This window comes from Lycorma delicatula, chromosome 6 (assembly GCF_047948215.1).
Source record: "Lycorma delicatula isolate Av1 chromosome 6, ASM4794821v1, whole genome shotgun sequence".
Taxonomy (NCBI): Eukaryota; Metazoa; Arthropoda; class Insecta; order Hemiptera; family Fulgoridae; genus Lycorma; species Lycorma delicatula.
This window is the reverse complement of record NC_134460.1, coordinates 141,135,764-141,154,305: the sequence shown is the minus strand read 5'-3', so window position 1 is coordinate 141,154,305 and position 18,542 is coordinate 141,135,764. Positions and strand designations below refer to the sequence as shown.

Genomic DNA, 18,542 nt, shown 5'->3' with positions numbered 1-18,542 from the left:
ATTAATATTATAAAAAGTAATGAAGAAAAATTTAAATAATAAGAAATAAAATATTTGCTGCTTTCTTCTAATAATTGAAGGTAAGGGGCATTTTTTCTCTGACTTTCTGTAGAATTTGTATCTTCTTCCTCTGATTCCTGTGTAGTTTATTGTATAATATCTTCTTTTCAATAAGTTTTTCCCATAATCCATTTTATATGAGCACAGTTGTACAATATTTTTTTTTTTTGTGGAACGTTTTTCTTATTCATTTCTACTCTGTACTGCAGCCATAAATCAGATTAATCAGTCTAAGATGTGCAGTATCACTCTGATGATCCATTTTTTGGTCCAATTGCAAAAAGTACAGTAAGACAGCAAACAGTCAGCTAAATCAACTCCACTCATATTTTTATTATAGGATTTTAATACGCGGGCAAGTCAATTATTAACTGTAATTTAGCTATATTTTTGTTTATGTTGATAGAACTGTCGTGTTGCGTAGATGATGCATGCATGGTTTAATTGTTGTTATGTCTGTGCAGGTTTGATGCTGCTATGTTACTTCCATTATCGCTGCCCTGCCGTTAATCATGGCTGCTCAGTTATCTGTTTGCACCAAAGAAGAGCAATGTTCAGTGATCTGTTTTTTTGTGGTTGGAAGGTGTAACAAGGGGTGAAATTCATCAAAGACTTTCGGTACAGTATGGGAACAGTGTTTTGCCGCAACAGAGTGTCTACGAATGGATTGAAAAATTCAAAAATTGTTAACACGTGTTACACACGACATAGGAGCTGGATGACCATTTACCGCCACAAATGAGGAAACATTTAGCGTGCACGTGACATAGTTATCTTAGACAGACTAACAATTATTGATGAAGTGGCACATCATCTGCAAATTAGTCATGGTTCTGCCTACGAAATCATCCACAACAGACTTGGGTTTCATAAAGTCTGTGCAAGATGGGTCCCAAAACAACTCGCACAGTTGCATAAACAAACGTGCTTGGACATCTGTCAAAAACATTTGGATCACTATGGTAATGAACAAGACATCATCTTAGACAGAATCATCACTGGTGATGAAACATGGATCCATCATTACGAGCCAGAGAGTAAACTGCAGAGCATGGAATGGAAACATCCAAATTCGCCCTGCAAAAAAAAGTTCAAGACCCAACCATCCGCAGGAAAACTGATACTTACAGTTTTTTGGGACTCACAAGGCCCAGTACTGGAACATTATGTGGAAAGGGACACAACAATAAACAGTCCACATTATAGTGAGATGCTTACTGCCAAGCTGAAGCCTGTAATTCGAAGCAAACGCTGAGGACTGCTGTCAAAAGGTGTTGTGTTGTGTTGTTGCACGACAATGCCCATTCACATACTGCTGTCCACACTGCTGAAACGTTCCAGAAACTCAACTTTGAAGTACTGGTTCATCCTCCGTATAGTCCTGATCTTGCCCCTTCTGACTACCACTTGTTTGGTTCACTCAAAGAGGCATTAAGAGGCCGTTGATTTACCTCGGACAAAACAGTAAAAGAAGCAGTGCATTTCTGGCTCACAGCTCAACCAAAAACCTTCTTTTATGAGGGCATCAGGAAGCTTGTGCAACGATGGACCAAGTGCGTTGAAATGCAAGGGGACTATGTTGAAAAATGATGTACCTGTAAGTTTCCTATTTGTATTGCAATAAAATTTATAACTACATTGCGGATAATAATTGACTTACCCTCGTACTTGGGGCTGTTAACAATATATACCAATTGTCAATTTTTAACCATCTTTTAACTTTAGTCACTGGAGAGTCAGATTCATGAGTGGAGAGCATTGTAATGGGTTTATTATCAAACCATTTTGTTGCTGCTTATTTTCCATCGTTACTTACTTTGATATCATAGCTTCCTCTTCCCTTATGCTTTAAATTACTATCAGATTCAATTGATATCTGTTTTGAAAGACTATTGTTCATATAGTGTCAGTGCACCCAATTCCAAGAAGTAGTAATTGTTCTGCCAGTTTAACACTTGAAAAGTACCAATTGAAATATAATATATGGCCAGACACTAATGGGTAAGATAGATGTAAAACTGAGCTGTCCGAAGACCAAACCCCTGTTTGACTTCTTTGGGAAAGTTATCTGGACCTTGATACATCCTAAAATCCCAAATGTTTCCATTTGGGTTCGCTTAACAAAAACTTTCAGCCCAACTGGATTAGGTTTATTTGGTATGAACTGTTTTATACCACAAGTTCTACTGAAGGATATGATTATTTCATCAACACGCAACTCTTGATTTTTAATTTGTTTCATGCTACCAGACTTTATTTTATCTAACAGTGGCCTTACTTCTCACAGTCTATTGTTCTTCCTTTCTTCCTCATTTATTTCATTGTCAAAAACTAATTTTAATGAAGATCTTATGTGGAAAATCTCTTGATATAGCATCAGCAATGAAATTAATTCTCCTTGCTTTTTCCCAGTACATCCTTAACTTTAGAGATTGTAATGCTGCCATTACAAAATTCGCTCCAATCCAAATTTTTAATTCCTTCAAACTTTAATTTAAACTCTTACCTGTTACAAATACTGCTGTTTGGTTTGTTTTGGAAAGTTTAACATTTAATATTTCATTGTCAATTTACTGAATAATGAATTGTTCTTCCCACTTTTCACAGTCAAATATTGGATATGCTGATTCCAATAACTGATTAGTTCCAGGGGTAAACGTTTTATTAATCTAAACATCTTGAACTGAATTGTTGTTGTTAATCTTTTTTTTGCTCTCCTTTTTTTAATTTTATCAGTGGTGTTTTTATGTTACCTGTCATCTCAACAATTATTTTCATGAATTAGTTATCAATGAAGTTATGGAATAATAAATTTGTAAAAATTTATTTTACATTCATTAAAAACTTTCAACTTCTTAGAAGTGGATGGTCTTTTATCATCAGAATCACTCCTACTAGAATCTGTCCTTGAGATTCAAAATCAGGACCATCATCTGTGTCATCGATATGAAAATCTAATAAACTGAAGTTTGGAACGATATTGTCTTCATCATTATTTGAAAATCCTTCAGTATCTGATAAGTCCAAATCCTCTAATAATATTCTGTTTATTTCTTCTTCATTTGCTAGAACAAACAAAAAGAAAGACAATAAATTACATAATAAAAACATGATATAATTACAATATATCCAACAGGTTACATTATTTTTCAATAAAACAGTGAAAAGCCAGAAATTAAAACTAGAACATTATTCATTTTTTAATTGTTATCTGAATGCATTAACTTAACTGAGGCCCAGTGTTCTTTTAAAAGGACATTATTTAATAAGAATTTGTATAACTGGAAGCTATTGTACTTTTAAAGAAACATACATTTTCAACCTCAAATAACACATGATATGAAAATTGTAAAAACATGATTGATTTATGATTAGATATATATATATATATATATTACATGTATATATTCACATATTAATGAAAATGGTAAGTATAAAAAAGAAGAATTTAATTGTAATTACCCATTCTTGAAGAACACAGTGTTTCTAAGTAGTGAGGCCCCATCTTAACAGTTTTTATTAGCAATACAGTGATTGTATACAAGACTATCTAGTGGCCACTCCACCCATCAAAAGCAGTGTGAAGAACAGTGTTGTCATCTACACATCAAAGTATTTACTATTTCAAAAGGAGAGAATGTTTAAAATACTAGTTCTATTAAAAGGACACCAAGTCTTAATAATTACAATAACATCAATTTTCAGGACTCAATACAGTAATTATATCAGTACTTCTAAGAGGAATATAGGTCTCAGGAGGCTAGTAAACCAAAAAAATAAATAAAATTAAGAAAAAATGGATTACCACTGCGTGATGTGCCAAAAAGAACATATTTGATATGTCATTACCAGAGAAAAGTTCATTGTAAAGAAAAATATTTAGGTTTTTTGGAATAGAAAAAATTTAAAAAAGGTTAAGTACATCGCCAATTATTAAAATAGCATAGTAGAACATTCCAATATGATTCAGAAATATTAAGTTGTATGAGGATGTGTTTTATTACAAGAATTTTAGAAAAATTGTAGTATAACAATTTTAAAAGACGTGTAATGAAAAAACTGCTTAATTGATTGAATAAATCAATTCACAAAACTTAAATGACTTAGAAAGCAGGTCAAGGTGTTATCAATTTAATACTAAAAAAAAAAATTCAAGAATGATTGCGATTCCAGAAATCCTTAACGTTTACTTAAAAATAACATTATGAATACAAAGTCTAAATATCCATTAAATCTTCTAAATAATGTTTTATTATGTTTTATTTAATGTTTTTTTGTTTTTTTTTATTATTATTATATAAATCTCTTTAAAAATTTTATTCTAAAAATTCAGAAATAACATTTACTTAACTTTACGTCTATACTATACCACTATTTCCAACTATGGTCAGAAACAATCATTGAAGATTCATGCCTGCTGTTATCTTCTTATACAATCTTAATTTAAGTGTATTTTTTGTAACTACAAATATTTTAATATTCTTTCTTTATGAGATTTTATACTAATAGAATAATAGTATTCACTCTGATTGGAAATTTTTTTCCAAAAAATAATTATTTGTTTTACTGTATAAATACAATAAAACAAGTTCAAATTTAAAGTTTAAAAATTTTAAAGATTTTAGTTTAAATTTTTAAATTTAAAGTTTCAAAGTTTAATCTTCAATTCTGTAATAGTAGAGAGCTGTTTCTGATGGAACAACAACATAAATAAATCAATACTGATTAAGAAAGAAGCTGGACAGAAAGAAGATTAAGACAAACAAAAGAAGCTGGTGGAAATGTTGATATAGAGTTTAGAAAATATTCATGCATAATGGTAAGAAATTAAATTTTTAATTTATGCAGTAAGTTAAACATAATTTTTTCTGTCACAAAACAAACACAGTACTCTAAAAAAAAATGAAAGAATTCACTACAGAGTTTAATATATTAAATAATATAAGTTCACTGGTAAAGTACTGACTATCAAGTAAAAACAATTGATTTTTGTTTCATAACAGTAGCACACAAATAAATTAAAAATTTACTTTATCTTTAGTTATGTTTTAACCTGAACTATTTACAATCAGAAAACATCAGTCAAGAAAAGTAATCAATGCTAAATTTGTAATATATACTGAAAACCTGACAGCAACTGAATAACCTACTTGTTGAGGAATATCACGATGAAATGCAGCAAAATAAGGAATAAGTAAAGATGCAACTAAAGCAGTTGATAAAACCAAATAACCCCAAAGTTTTAAAAACTGTGAATTTGGTTCCAGTACCCAAGGGAATTCAGTTCTAATGCAAGCATCATCCTTCATAATTTCTTCTGTCTCCTGCAATAAATTAAAAAAAAACTGATACTAAATCATACTCATCAACCACTACATTATAAATGTTTGCAACAATTAATATATAAATTTTGCTTTAAAATATTTTGATGATTTGTCAGCTGTCCATTACGGAGTATGATGAGGTTCAATTTATGGGTTATGTTAAACCCATCACAATCCATTTATGGTTGTGTTGAAGAACCTCATCATCATTTCAGCATCCACTGGGGGATGAAGACCTCTTCAGCACATTTCTAACTATTATGGTCTTGTGTGACTGTACTTGATAATATTATCAATCTAATGAGCCTTTGGTATTTTTCATAGACATCTAAGATCTAGTGGTATCCATTCAAGTGCTAATTTAGTCCATCTGCCATCAGTTCTTCTTGCTACATGGCTTGGCCATCACCATTCTAATTGTTTAACTTTCTTGATATAAATCATGTATTTTTGTCTATTCTCTGTTCCATTTACAGGTCTTCCTATCCCAACTGCTAACTCTAAGCATACATCAATCCACATTTCTTTGTGCTGACAACACCTTCTGTAGCAATTGAACAGTTAATTTCCAAGTCTCACTTCCATAGGAGGACTGGCAAGATGTATTGATGAAAGAAAACTTTCTGTTTAAGGCAAAAGGGCAGTTTGCTCTTGAAAATGATGTTAAGTTTCCCCAATGCCTGCCACCCAATCTTAACTTGTCACTCAATTTCTTTCACACTCAGTTGATATCCATTGGCCAAGATATATGCAATGATGTATCTGAGTTCTCCAAAGACAAAATCTTTCTTTCCTCAGCAAGTATTTTGAATATGGCCAAGCTCTTTTTAGGTTCATCCTTAGACAATAGGGTTCACCAGCCATCTGCAGTTCCCGTGTGCTTTTGTAGTTCTGATTCTTGTGAGAAGAGAATTATATAATCTATGAATCTCAGGTGGTTTAGATATATGCCATTTATTCGTATGCACTTGTCTTCCCATTCCAGCATTCCAAAAAGCCTTTCAAGGCAGGCTGAGAAGACAATGGTTGATAAAGTGTTGCCTTGCCATATACCTTTTTTATGAGGGTTATTTTTTTTTCAAGATCCGATTGGTCACGAAATTAAAACCACAGTGAAAATAAAAAATTTTTTGTTTGTAACACGTACTTACATAGTTACGCTATTTCTCCACATAGTCACCACTCCAATTTAGACATTTGTCACAGCATGGTACTAACTTTCCCAGACCCTAGTCATCGAACGGAGCCGCTTGTGTTTTCAGTCATGTTTCTACGCTGGTCTGCAGCTCTTGGTGGAATTCATGGAACGTAGCACGACCATCACTGCAGCCTCATGCTGTGTGACTCTTCAACATCTACAAAGGGCAATTCAGAATAAGCGAAGAGGAATATTATCATCAGGCATTGTCTTTCTCCATGACAATGCTCGGCCGCACACTGCAGCTGTAACAAAGAAGTTTCTGCAGCGTTTTCGTTGGGAAGTGTTTGATCACCCACCATACAGCCCGGACTTGGCTCCATCTGATTTTCACCTCTTTGCTCATATGAAATGCTGGCTAGGAGGACAACATTTTGGCACAGACATAGAGCTGTAGTCGAGGTGACTATGTAGAGAAATAGCGTAACTAGATAAGTACTTGTTACAAATAAAAATTTTTTTATTTTCACTGTGGTTTTAATTTCGCGAACGATCGGACCATGAACAAAAATAACCCTCGTACATTTATCTCTACTTTATGTTCGTTGACACATTGGTAGCTTTTGCTTCTTCAAATATCAATTGTAGCAAGTTTAAATACACTGTGTATATTACCGTGGTTATGTAGTTCAGTTATTATGGTTGTGTTGTTACCAAATCAAGTGCTTTTTTTGTAATCAATAAAGGCCATACATATGGGCATGGTATAATAATCCCCTCTCACAGTCTCTCTCTATCTCTCCCCCTCCCACACACACTATCTCTATGACTTGATGAACAACCTGGATGTGATCCATTGTGCTAAAAGTGTTTCTGAAGCCTGCCTGATCCTTTTCATTGATTCATTCAGTGTTGTTAGCATTCTTTTTTCAATTATCTTTGTGAAAACCTTGTATGTAACTGAGAAGAGGCTTGCTGGGCAATAATTCTTCAGGTCTTCCTAAGTTCCTTTCTTGTGTAGAAGAATCACTTTTACCTAATAAATGACATTATAAGAATTGTGGAAACAAATTTTTAAAATTCCCATTCTTATTCTTCTCAGCAGTAAAAGGAAGCGATGAGATTACTCTAACATTTGCACCAATGCATTAAACACAGAAGGTAATTACTGTAACCAGCTCTAAATTATGCAAATATTTATAGATCAAATGCTTTTTATTTGCATAAGTAGTCTCTTATTAAGCAGAGGCAAGGTGTAACATATTATATAACACAGAGGCAAGAAGAACCACATTAATCTGTTGATAAGACATTGCATCTCCCTTTCTTTTTAATGACTGTAATTTATGTAGAATACCTGAGATGGACTAGCACTTGTCAGTGTTGGCTTTCCAAAAGATTATTTGTTCACACTACAGCCATTCCCTGCAGTGAACACAAAGAGGATATTATTTGCAGAGTTGAAAATTTATATTTTGGAGATGCTATGTGTGACAGTATGTTTGCTATAGTGAAGAGGCAACAGGAAACCAATTCATTCCTCACTTATCAGAAAGCAATACATTTTATTAAAAAAAATTTTTTTTGTGTTTTGCAGAGTGAAAAACGCTTCGGCATTATCATCGCCGGAGCATGATGCATGTGAAACTAAATTTTAAAAATTCATAATTAAAAATGATATAAAAATGTGCTCAGAAAATAAAATATGAAAAATAAATGTGAAATCTAATACAATAAAAAACTAAAAATAAAAACATAAAGTAGAAATTTGAAAACAAGATTAAAACTAGAGTCTAAATTACCAAAAACAACAAAATAAAAAACTTAAAATGTTAAACACAAAAATATGCAACTACCATACAAAAAATGTAAGAACACTATTAAAAAATCTGATAAAAATTCCTGGGCAATTTAAATTTATGACGCAAGGCCTCATAACATATACAATCCACGAGGATGTGACGCACAGTCAAACGACACTTGCATGGTATGCTTATCGGTGCATTCACTGCTGACATCAGATACCCGTAAGTAGCTCTTGTATGTCCTATTCGCAATCAGCAAAGTACCACTTCCTCTCTGCGAAATTTCCTGTGGAAGGAATCACATGGAAACACAGTATCTCTGACTTGTCAAAGTTTGTTATCTACTGTGGCAATCCAGTCATCTTGCCACCTCGTGTGAAGTGCGTGATTGACATTGTTAATAAAGTCGGATGTAGTAACACAGGTAGTGAAGGATGGTTGACTACATATGTCTTTAGCAGTGGAAAAAACAATGTAATATGAGTTGGTGGAAGGATTACAGCACTCAGATTTAACTCCAAATCAAATTCACCCCATCATCTTACCAAAGTTATACATTTACTGATTTGATTGCTAGACATTTTCACATCAAAGCGCTTCATGTAGAGCCACAGTTATTGTTAAACATAATTTGTCAAAAATATTGGCCGATCAATGGCAGGAGTTTAGCTAGTAATATCTTCCATCAATGCATCACATGCTTCAAGGTAAATCCAAATCTTCAGACACAAATTATGGGTGATTTACCAAGATCAAGAGATCAAACACCACCTTGTTCCTTTCTATACCATGGGGGTAGGCTATTGTGGTCCATTTCATGTTAAATTAACTAAAAAAATGTTATATTACAGTTTTCATTTGCTTTAGTACAAAGGCTTTACATTTAGAACTGGTAGGAGATCTTACTACAGAGTCTTTCTTGGCAGCACTTGGAAGATTATCTCAAGATGGGAAAACCCAAAGATATGTACTTGGATAACAATACTAATTTTGTTGGTGCTCAGTGAGAACTGCTACAACTAGCTGAGTTACAGAAGAATGAGGAATTCAAGAGTTCTATCTTAACCTTTCTATCCCAAGAGGGGATAACGAGGCATTTCATACCACCTAAGGCTCCACATTTTTCAGGTTTATGGAAGTTCTCAGTCAAACTTGTCAAAACACACCTAAAACGTATCATGAAGACATCAGTTTTAACTTATGTTCAGTTTGTAATAGAACTAACACAGGTAGAGGCATGCAAAAATTCACAGCCATTAGTTCCTTTGTCAGATAACCCAACCGATCTTTCTCCTTTAACTCCTTCTTACTTCTTAATCGGTGATGTACTCATAACTAATCCTGAACCTTCCATATCTCAATGGCAACAAATCATTAGATTTGTGCCATTGTGTTGACCACAAGTCAACACAACACAGTGACCAGAAGTGTTACAACACTTCTGCTGGTCACAGTGCTCACAAGACTACTTGAATGGACTACAGAAGAGAAAGAAGGGGATGACTTCAACTGATTTAAGCATTGGTAACATGGTTATCATCAAGGAAGACTTTCTCCCTCCTTTACAATGGAAAATGGCCCGTATTGTAGAACTTCATCCAGCAGAAGATAACAAGGTTCAGGTTGTCACGGTTAAGACTTCAAATGGTGTATTGAAGAGACCAACTAACAAACTATGTTTACTGCCAATTTCCCTTTAAGAAAACATTAGACATTAACTTGTTTAATGTCATTATTTATGTATATTTATGTGGTATTTTGAAGCAACCTCTTCAAGGTGGGGGGCATGGATGAGATTGTGAAATGCTTCATTTGTTTTGTTTTATTTATATTCTGTGTGTTTATAATGTGTCTGGGATCAGCTGAGCCACAACAATAAGAACTGATTTATTTTTACAGTCCTAGTGGACTGTAAAATGTGTTATCATTTATCCAATAAGGATTCCCAAGGATTGTGTCAAAAGCCAGCTGATTTGGCTGACCTTTAAGACAAGTAAAATAAGATGCTAAAACCAGGTCACGTCTATTCCAAATTGATAGCTCACTACAGTCAACGAGGATGCTTACAACAGGACTTGATCTAAAGGCACCTGTAGCAAGCCGAAGAAAAGCATCCTGCATTATAAGCACAGTATTGCGCGCTGAAGAGTAGGCGACACAACCATAATCTAAATGAAAACGAACTAAATAAAAACGCAGCATACATGACCAATCGGCACAATTGGTATTGTTAAGGACTTGCAGCATAACTAAAAGTTTTATATTTAATATGCTTATCTTGAGAATGGCTGTGCCAGTTTCAGGAGTAAGTGCTATCAGGTTTCTTACAACCTTTTTGGTTTGATACCTAACATGCACACAAAGAGTCTGTACATTTTTTATGTTATTGTATATTGCAAAAACATACTTCATAGTTACTTGAAAAAGTTAGGCAATAAAAAGTGTAACAAGATTTTATAGCAGTACCATCATATTTTTGAAAATATGAAAATAAGCAACTTTCTCCAGTTAATTTTCGGCTAAGTTTATGACAAAATGATGATGAAACACAGCTTTGAAATGTATGTCTGAATAAAAAATCATAAAGAATATTTATATACTTATTACATAAAAAAATGTTGGTCTATAAATTACTGAAGACATTCTTAACTGAACTGATCTGCCTAGAAAAAAAACAAGCATTATTATTATTTTATCATTTTCTTTTTCTCTTTCCATTTACTTATTTCTGCTTATGATTGAATATGTTTAATGAGTTTAAGGATTGAAAAAATTTTTGGTTTAAGGCATTGAACATTCTAATACCACTATTTAAGCCCATCATAATATCAAATATGTCTTAAATAGTATTTTAATGTGCATTTTTATATATTTAAAAATGTTTTCATAATTTTTACAAGCCTTTTACTATAGAAACTATGCAGCAAAAGTGAAGGGATTAAGACAAGTGATATTATACAAAAGAGAGTGATTCAAAAAAAAATTATATTCTCATAATATTTTATCCAATGATGGTCAGCTTTAGGATGGAGAATGCAGTTACTAAAAAAGATAATGTGGAGAGAAAGTTGTCATAAACTTGTTATCATATTACAGAACAGGGAGGGGAGCAGTTAAAGAGGTAATCCAAAGGATTTTAAAACATTTTCCATTGTAAAATGTTTTAAGATTTCCATAAAATAGTAAGTAAGCATTCATCAACCACCTCACGGGAAACCATACTAAGTAGGTGATACCTACTTAAGAAAAAATGCATGTTAACAGCTTTGCGCAGTATAAAATGTACTAACCATTGCAACTACTAAAATTGATATATTAAAATAGTACAAATGCTATTAGCTGTGCTTCAGTATTCTTAAATTTGCGTACTAACTGACTTTAATAGGAGCAGTTAATATCAAACACACTTTTTAATATATCGGCAATATGTATGTTTTCTTGGCCAGAAAAAAAGAGTAATATTTTTGTTGTAACTATAACACTATGCAAAGATTGAAAACAACATTTATGATAAAAAAAAGACAAGCAAAGATAATTCTGTTTTTTTTTTTTTTTTTAATTATGTTCTGAAAAAGGTAATAATGTAATTTTCACAGTGGACTGCCAGACAACCAAATTGTTTTTTCTAGATCTATTAATCTCAAAGTATTTATACTAGCTTAGACCTAAAACTAAGAAAAATAAATAAACTGACCACTGCAGGTATATAATTCATATGCAAAAGTTGTTGGCATACAGCAGTTAAATCCTTTGCCTCTAACTCTATCTTAAAATTAGCATCATTTTCTGAATACCAAACAATTTCTTTACTTCTAGAAATCCCTTTCATTAGCTCATCTAAATTATCTTTCAACGATTTTAATCCTGATGTACTATAAAAATTATTTAAAAGAAATATCAATATTAAAGCTTAAAAATTATTATTTTTTTTATTATAGATTAAATTAAGAAAAAGCTAATCTATTAAAAAACAAGAAAAATGACTCTCATTGAGAATAAAAATATTGAAATACACAGTTGAGATTATATAGAATGATTCACAAAAAATGTAACAAACTTCCTGGACATATTCATAGTTAAAATAAAGAATAAAATTCATAAACATAAGTTCAGAAACGCTTTGTTAACAAGTGTAGGCTAGTGAAAGATTTCACACTCTTGATTTCTGCACCTTTAGTAAAGTTAAACCACACTAAAATTCATGGAACATATATTGATTTGGTGGTTTTATATAGTGATCACTCTTTGTAATCAGATAAAATCTCTGATTTTTAACACTACCTGCCATGTGCATCTTTATTATATCTAGAATGTTGAATTTTAATGTGTGGGTGCATGTGTTTATTTGTACTATTATTGTACTATTTGTACTATTATATTCAATTTTTTTAATTCTTTTGTTGTTTTTTCTAAGATAAGTTTAAATTTTAATTGATCTCAACCTATTAACAATTAAGTTGTTTGTAACAGCTTCTATTTATTTATGTAGGAATGTTTAGTTGCTATCATTTATTTAAAAAATTATTTTTATTTTATTTTTTAGAAATATATGGATATATGGCTCATACATGGCACAGGTTATCCTTTGCAGGTATTATGTTTACTAATTATATATTGTAATTCTTTTTTATCACGTTTTGTACAAGGGAAATAAAGATTTATTCATTCATTCACATACAAAATAGTTTCCCTACAAGCCATGTGTATCATTTTGATACACATTGGAATTTCTTGAAAGGCAAAGGGAAATTGTATAAAATTTTATGCCAGGCCACCGTAATTTTTTTTGTTTATTGACATATGCAAATGAAAAATTCACTTTATTCCCAAAATCATATTTTTATGGGATTTTATAAAATAGGATAGAATTGATATACATGGCCTTGGTGCATTAAAAACACTCTGCAACAGAATGCATAGTCTGGGTATGGAAATAGAACTGTATTTACAAAATATAGCTTACCAAATGTTTGTGTACTTAGCATAAAAGATACAAATTGTCATAGTAATTGAAAATTACTATAACATTTTTTTATTAACATGAAAATAATTATTTCATGAACTTTATATAAAAAAAACAAACTAAAATCTACCTTTACAGAAAACAAACTTAATTTTATACATTAAAACTTGTTTGTTTAGTTTACATCGAAGCACATAGGTTAGCTTTTGAGTATGCTGTTGTACTTATGAAAAAATCAATCACATATAGTTATAATCAGAAGAATCAATGCACTGAGTGGTAACTTGTTTTGAAAGCTTACAAAGCAGCTCCTCTTCCATAATGTTCAGAAAACTTACTGTAATGTTTACAATACTGACCTCACTTGCATCCTTCATTTTCCTGAGGCTCTTATGTTTTTGGTCAGCAAAAGATGGTGCATTATGATCTTGTACCTCACCATAAATCAAAGACATTGCATACTTCTCTCGAAATCCCAACTTGATTATTGCTAGTTACCTTCTTGTAAAAGCAGTTTGATGGCTGGCTACTTTTCTGTACAACTTCATCCCTTTAAGAAAGGTTGTGACATAAGTAGCCAACTTAACAGAAACGTCTACATGATTTTACACTACTATACTCAAAAACCGTTGAAGGTTTGTAGATTACAACACGTCGAGTGATCACTTCAGTCATTTTAGGGATATATATTTTATTGTTAGAAAGAGCACATCTCTTATCTTTCAATTTTGTTACAGTAGATTTTTTTGTGACTTTGCAATGCAATCATTTGTCTACTTGCCATCTTGGTAGAAACAATAGGTTGAGGGTTGTATTTCCTTTTTTTATAATATTTCACCCAGTGTTTGGCACAGAAGTCATTAATTCCATAACTGAAACAGAATGCTTCCCTTTGGCAGAGGTATCCTTTCTTTTTGATGATATGTATGAATGTAAATGAAGTGTAGTCTGATACAGTCTCAGGTCAACCATTCCTGAGATATGTGGTTAATTGAAACCAAACCACTAAAGGACAACATCCTAACCCTGTAGGGGAAGACACCCGCCTAGTGACATTATGGTCACCACACCACCACCCCTGTTCTTGCCCTGTTGGACTTTAACAGGAGTCGTCTATCGCCCTCTGACTTTTTACATCTCATAGGAATAAGTCTGGTCTCATTGGGATGCCACCGATGTAAATACCTTGGTAGACATTTGCATCGGTGATTTAATAACTCAGCTTATTGCCTTCGCTTTAGGCCTCGTCCGGACATCTTGAATATCCTACAATGTTTCCCTCTGAACTAGCTAACCAATCTTACGGAAGCACAAACCCTGCACATAGTTCTACTTATTATGAGCCAATTTCATGAATGTCTCATAATTTGAGGCAAAATAACACAACATACCACCAAACATGTTGATCGCAACAATGAAATTTAGTCCTAGTTCCCTTAATAAACTCAACTTAAATGTTAATAAACCCCAAACTTAGGTTATATTATGAACTCTGGTCTGGTCCACTAGGGAGAGGAGGACAGACCTCCTACTCCCACTCGGCTCCATCACAGATTCCTGCGTGACATTCACCACTTTAACCATCATCGAGATGCTGCTACACCTCAATGGTTGCATGGTACACCATGCCCTTTGGCAGTGCAACCGCATCCTGCCAACAGTGTTGTTTGCTCATTCTAATCTGCCCTCATCAAAACGCTGCTACACCTTACGGCTGCTTGGCATCCCATGCACATCGGCAGTGCAGTCACCATTCCACTGACAGTTTTAACAATCATTGACACCTCTTATCTAACTAACCATGGCTTCTGCCAAAGCGTCTACCTTCGGTCAATCAGACTGTCCAGGCGGATCCTTGCTGCTTGGGTTCCTACTCTATTAAATTCCTTCGGCCACTCTACATTGGGCAAGGAATCGAAGGAAGTCAGCCACAATTGTGCAGTCTCTACAAGTCCTCCAGTTGACTCGCAGATCAAAGAAGGAGTTTACTCTCTCAAGTTCCCTAATAATTCTGGTACACTCAGCTTCGTACCTTGGACAGACATACAGGACATAGTCCACCATGTCATTGATCCTACAATCCAGACACAAGCCGAAGTCAACCAACCTAAACCTAGCCAAACTATCCCTAAAAGCACAATGTCTCAAAAGAAATTGAGTAATATGTCAATTGGGGAAAACCCAGCTAATAGCTTGCAACTCCCTAACATTTGGAAATATACCATGCGTGTATCGACCACTAGAAAGAATCGTTCCACCTAGCATGCCAAGAGTCAAAACCTTGGTCTTCAATTTCCTGCATACGCTCTGACATTAGAAGGCCTCCCTTCTTAGAAATATACCGCTGGCTACGCTCCATAGCCAAAATATCTAGGGGGTTTTATGCTTGCAATCACAGTGACTGCCTCTCACAAAACAGTCTAGTAGCCACCGACAACAGCTAACAATAGAAGACATTGGGCTCGCAAAAGAATGTCCCTATAACATTGGAATTGTAAACGATGAACCCAGATTGGCGCAGCGTACAACATTATGGCCCACAGACACTTTTGTAAAGAATACGCATGGTAAGGTAATTCAACCCCCAATCAGGATGGATGACTCTACGGACACCGAAGAAAGCATCGATGGCCTTCTTCGCTACAAACTGGAGGTACTCATTGAAGAGAAGCCTCTCATCAAGGATGACACCCAGATAGTTCTGAACGGTAACATACCTAATTGGAAGGCCATCCATCACAACCCGTTGGTGGCGGGTTGCAGCTAGGTGGCCCTTCAAGAACATCATAGTGGTTTTCTTCTCCGCACTGAAAACCATCTTATGCTGAAGACTCCATAACCTTAGTACCTAACATGCTTGTGTCACTCTGAGCTCTATATCGGCACACGAATTGCCAGCAACCAGTCATCAGCATAAGCCACAATGCGACAACCACTGGGCATCCGAAATCGCATGAGAGAGTCGAATTTAACGACCCAAACGGGTGGAGTTAGAACACTGCCCTGTGGACAACCTTCAGACAGGGTCTTTCCTACCTCTGAACTGCAATCACAAAGTACAAAAGGCCTGTCGCTAAAGTAGCTCAAGAGAGTTCTAATCTTATTTAGCATGCAACCACACTGCTGCAGTTAAAACAGGGCTAAGGGCCACCACAAGTTGTTGAACACCCCGGATATGTCCAGAAAGACACAGAGTATATACTTGTACTTGCTGACTGAAGCCAAATCCATAACCCTAAGAAGCACATCCCTCTGTGCCCTTACCGGGGCGGAACTAAAGAACAACAGTATCCATGATCTAGTTTTCAAATCCGTATAAAAGTACTGCCTTTACTAGGATTTGTCATCTTCAAAATCAGCTGGTTTGCGATGAGTTCACCACTAATCCGGTGGGTTGGCAGAGGTATCCTTACCAGCATACAGTTTTACATTCCACGTATAGCCACCCTGTTTACACAGTTTATATAACTTGTGCCTTTACCATACTTGTGCCTTTTATTAGAAATATATCGTCAAAATCACAACCTCCCTCTATATGGTACAGTCTTGTCTATACAAACTTATCATGAGGGGTGTATGCACTTTGAAATTTCTCATTCAACATGTCTATTATAACCTGAATTTTATGCAACTTAGGTTTATCAGTAACAGGGATTTCATTATTTTAAAAATACCAAAATGATTCTTGGTCATTTTCTTGCTTTTTTTATTCTTGTATAATGGATTCTAAGACCAGTATTTTTGTAGTGTTGGATTTTTGTTAGGGCCAAACCACAAAAGTAAACCCAAAGAGATATGCATTTCCTCTTTATCTGTATCTCGCCAAAAGGAAAGAACGTCTATGGAAATTTTCAGCTAAAATGTATTTAACATTAAATTATTCAGAAAAGCAGTTTGTTTCCAAAACTAAAATGGTCAATTACTGAGTTGTCTACGAATATATTATAGCAATTAGCAATTAAGTTCACTAGGTACCCTTTGCAACTTCTGATAAATATTGGTTTTACAAAATACATCTCCCTGATACATCTCCCCAAGTCACTAAGCTTGTCAGGTTGACAAGGTGCTAACTCGGCCTCTTTTTGAGAAGTTTGGCTAGTTCAGTTGTTGTATCAGGCTGATTTATCCCACCTGAGAATGGCAGCAGCCAATGAAGGTAAAACAGTGGGTTGATTCATTGTCAGCCACTGGTCTACTTCATCACACTGGTGAGCATAGTTATGTTCAAAATTGATATTACATTGTCACTTTTTACATATAGATTCATGTAAACTGTTATCACTTACTTCACTACTTTCACTCAACATACAGTATTCTTGATCATCAAAATCCCTACAATTACAAAACATACTTAATTCACTTTCACTGCTTTCACATTCTCCTAATTCATCAAGGTATTGCCTAATTTGATCAATTGTGCATTTTGTAAAATAAGCTACCAACATCAACACACATCAATAATAGTTGCATAGCAGAATACCTGATAAGTAACATTCCTACTTTAACCCAACTTTATTAATTAATACATAAAAAAAAGGAAAAGGACCAAATAAACAAAATATAATAATAAAAATAACACTTGGCCATACTGCACCCAATGCTGCCAATACAATCTATATTTAAAAACCAATGTTATATTACATTTCTACCTGACCAAACCTTATTGACAATACATAGTTACAATGCAGTTTAAGTTGTCAATGTCTCTCTATCACACTTTCTCGCTCTCTCTCTCTCTGCATGTGGGTGTGTATGTGTGTGTGTGTGTGTGTGTGTGTGTGTGTGTGTGTGTCATCATCTTTATAAACAGTCAGGTGGCCTGGGATCAAAGACTAGTTGTACATCAAATTGATTTACAAGGCCTAGTAAAGTGAATATTGTAGATAAACATGGCCTAGTGGAATAATCTGTATAAAAGGGCATTGCAGCTAAAGTGTTAATTTATAAAGACAAAATCTTTTAATTTCTCTTATATAAAATGAGTTTTTTTTAATAAAATGTATAATAATGTTTAAGTGTTAAATGCAAAATTTGTTTTTTTATCTGGCTTCATTTTGAAAAAATGAAAAAACTGCAGCTTGCTGAGATTTTTTGCATTAAATATTCACATTCAACTAGAATGGGTTAATATAAATTGAATGGGTAAATAGAAATTTAATTAAAAAAATTAGTAAAGTAAATAATCTTTATACCTTTCTAATTTGGCAGCTTCCCGCAGAAAAATTGTTTTGCTAATAGTCGTCATAATTTTC

General features: G+C 33.8%; 1 protein-coding gene across 1 annotated transcript in view; it reads right to left on the bottom strand.

Moving 5' to 3' along the window:
• The window catches only part of LOC142326950 (uncharacterized), a 127,752-nt gene that overhangs the window by 91,043 nt on the left and 18,167 nt on the right, over positions 1 to 18,542 (bottom strand). Inside the window, exons 7-10 of the mRNA XM_075369681.1 lie at positions 17,546 to 17,725; positions 15,280 to 15,418; positions 12,022 to 12,199; positions 5,211 to 5,384 (exon numbers count right to left, since the gene is read on the bottom strand). Of these exons, the coding sequence (XP_075225796.1) occupies positions 5,211 to 5,384; positions 12,022 to 12,199; positions 15,280 to 15,418; positions 17,546 to 17,725 (671 nt within the window). The remainder of the gene's footprint in view (positions 1 to 5,210; positions 5,385 to 12,021; positions 12,200 to 15,279; positions 15,419 to 17,545; positions 17,726 to 18,542) is intronic.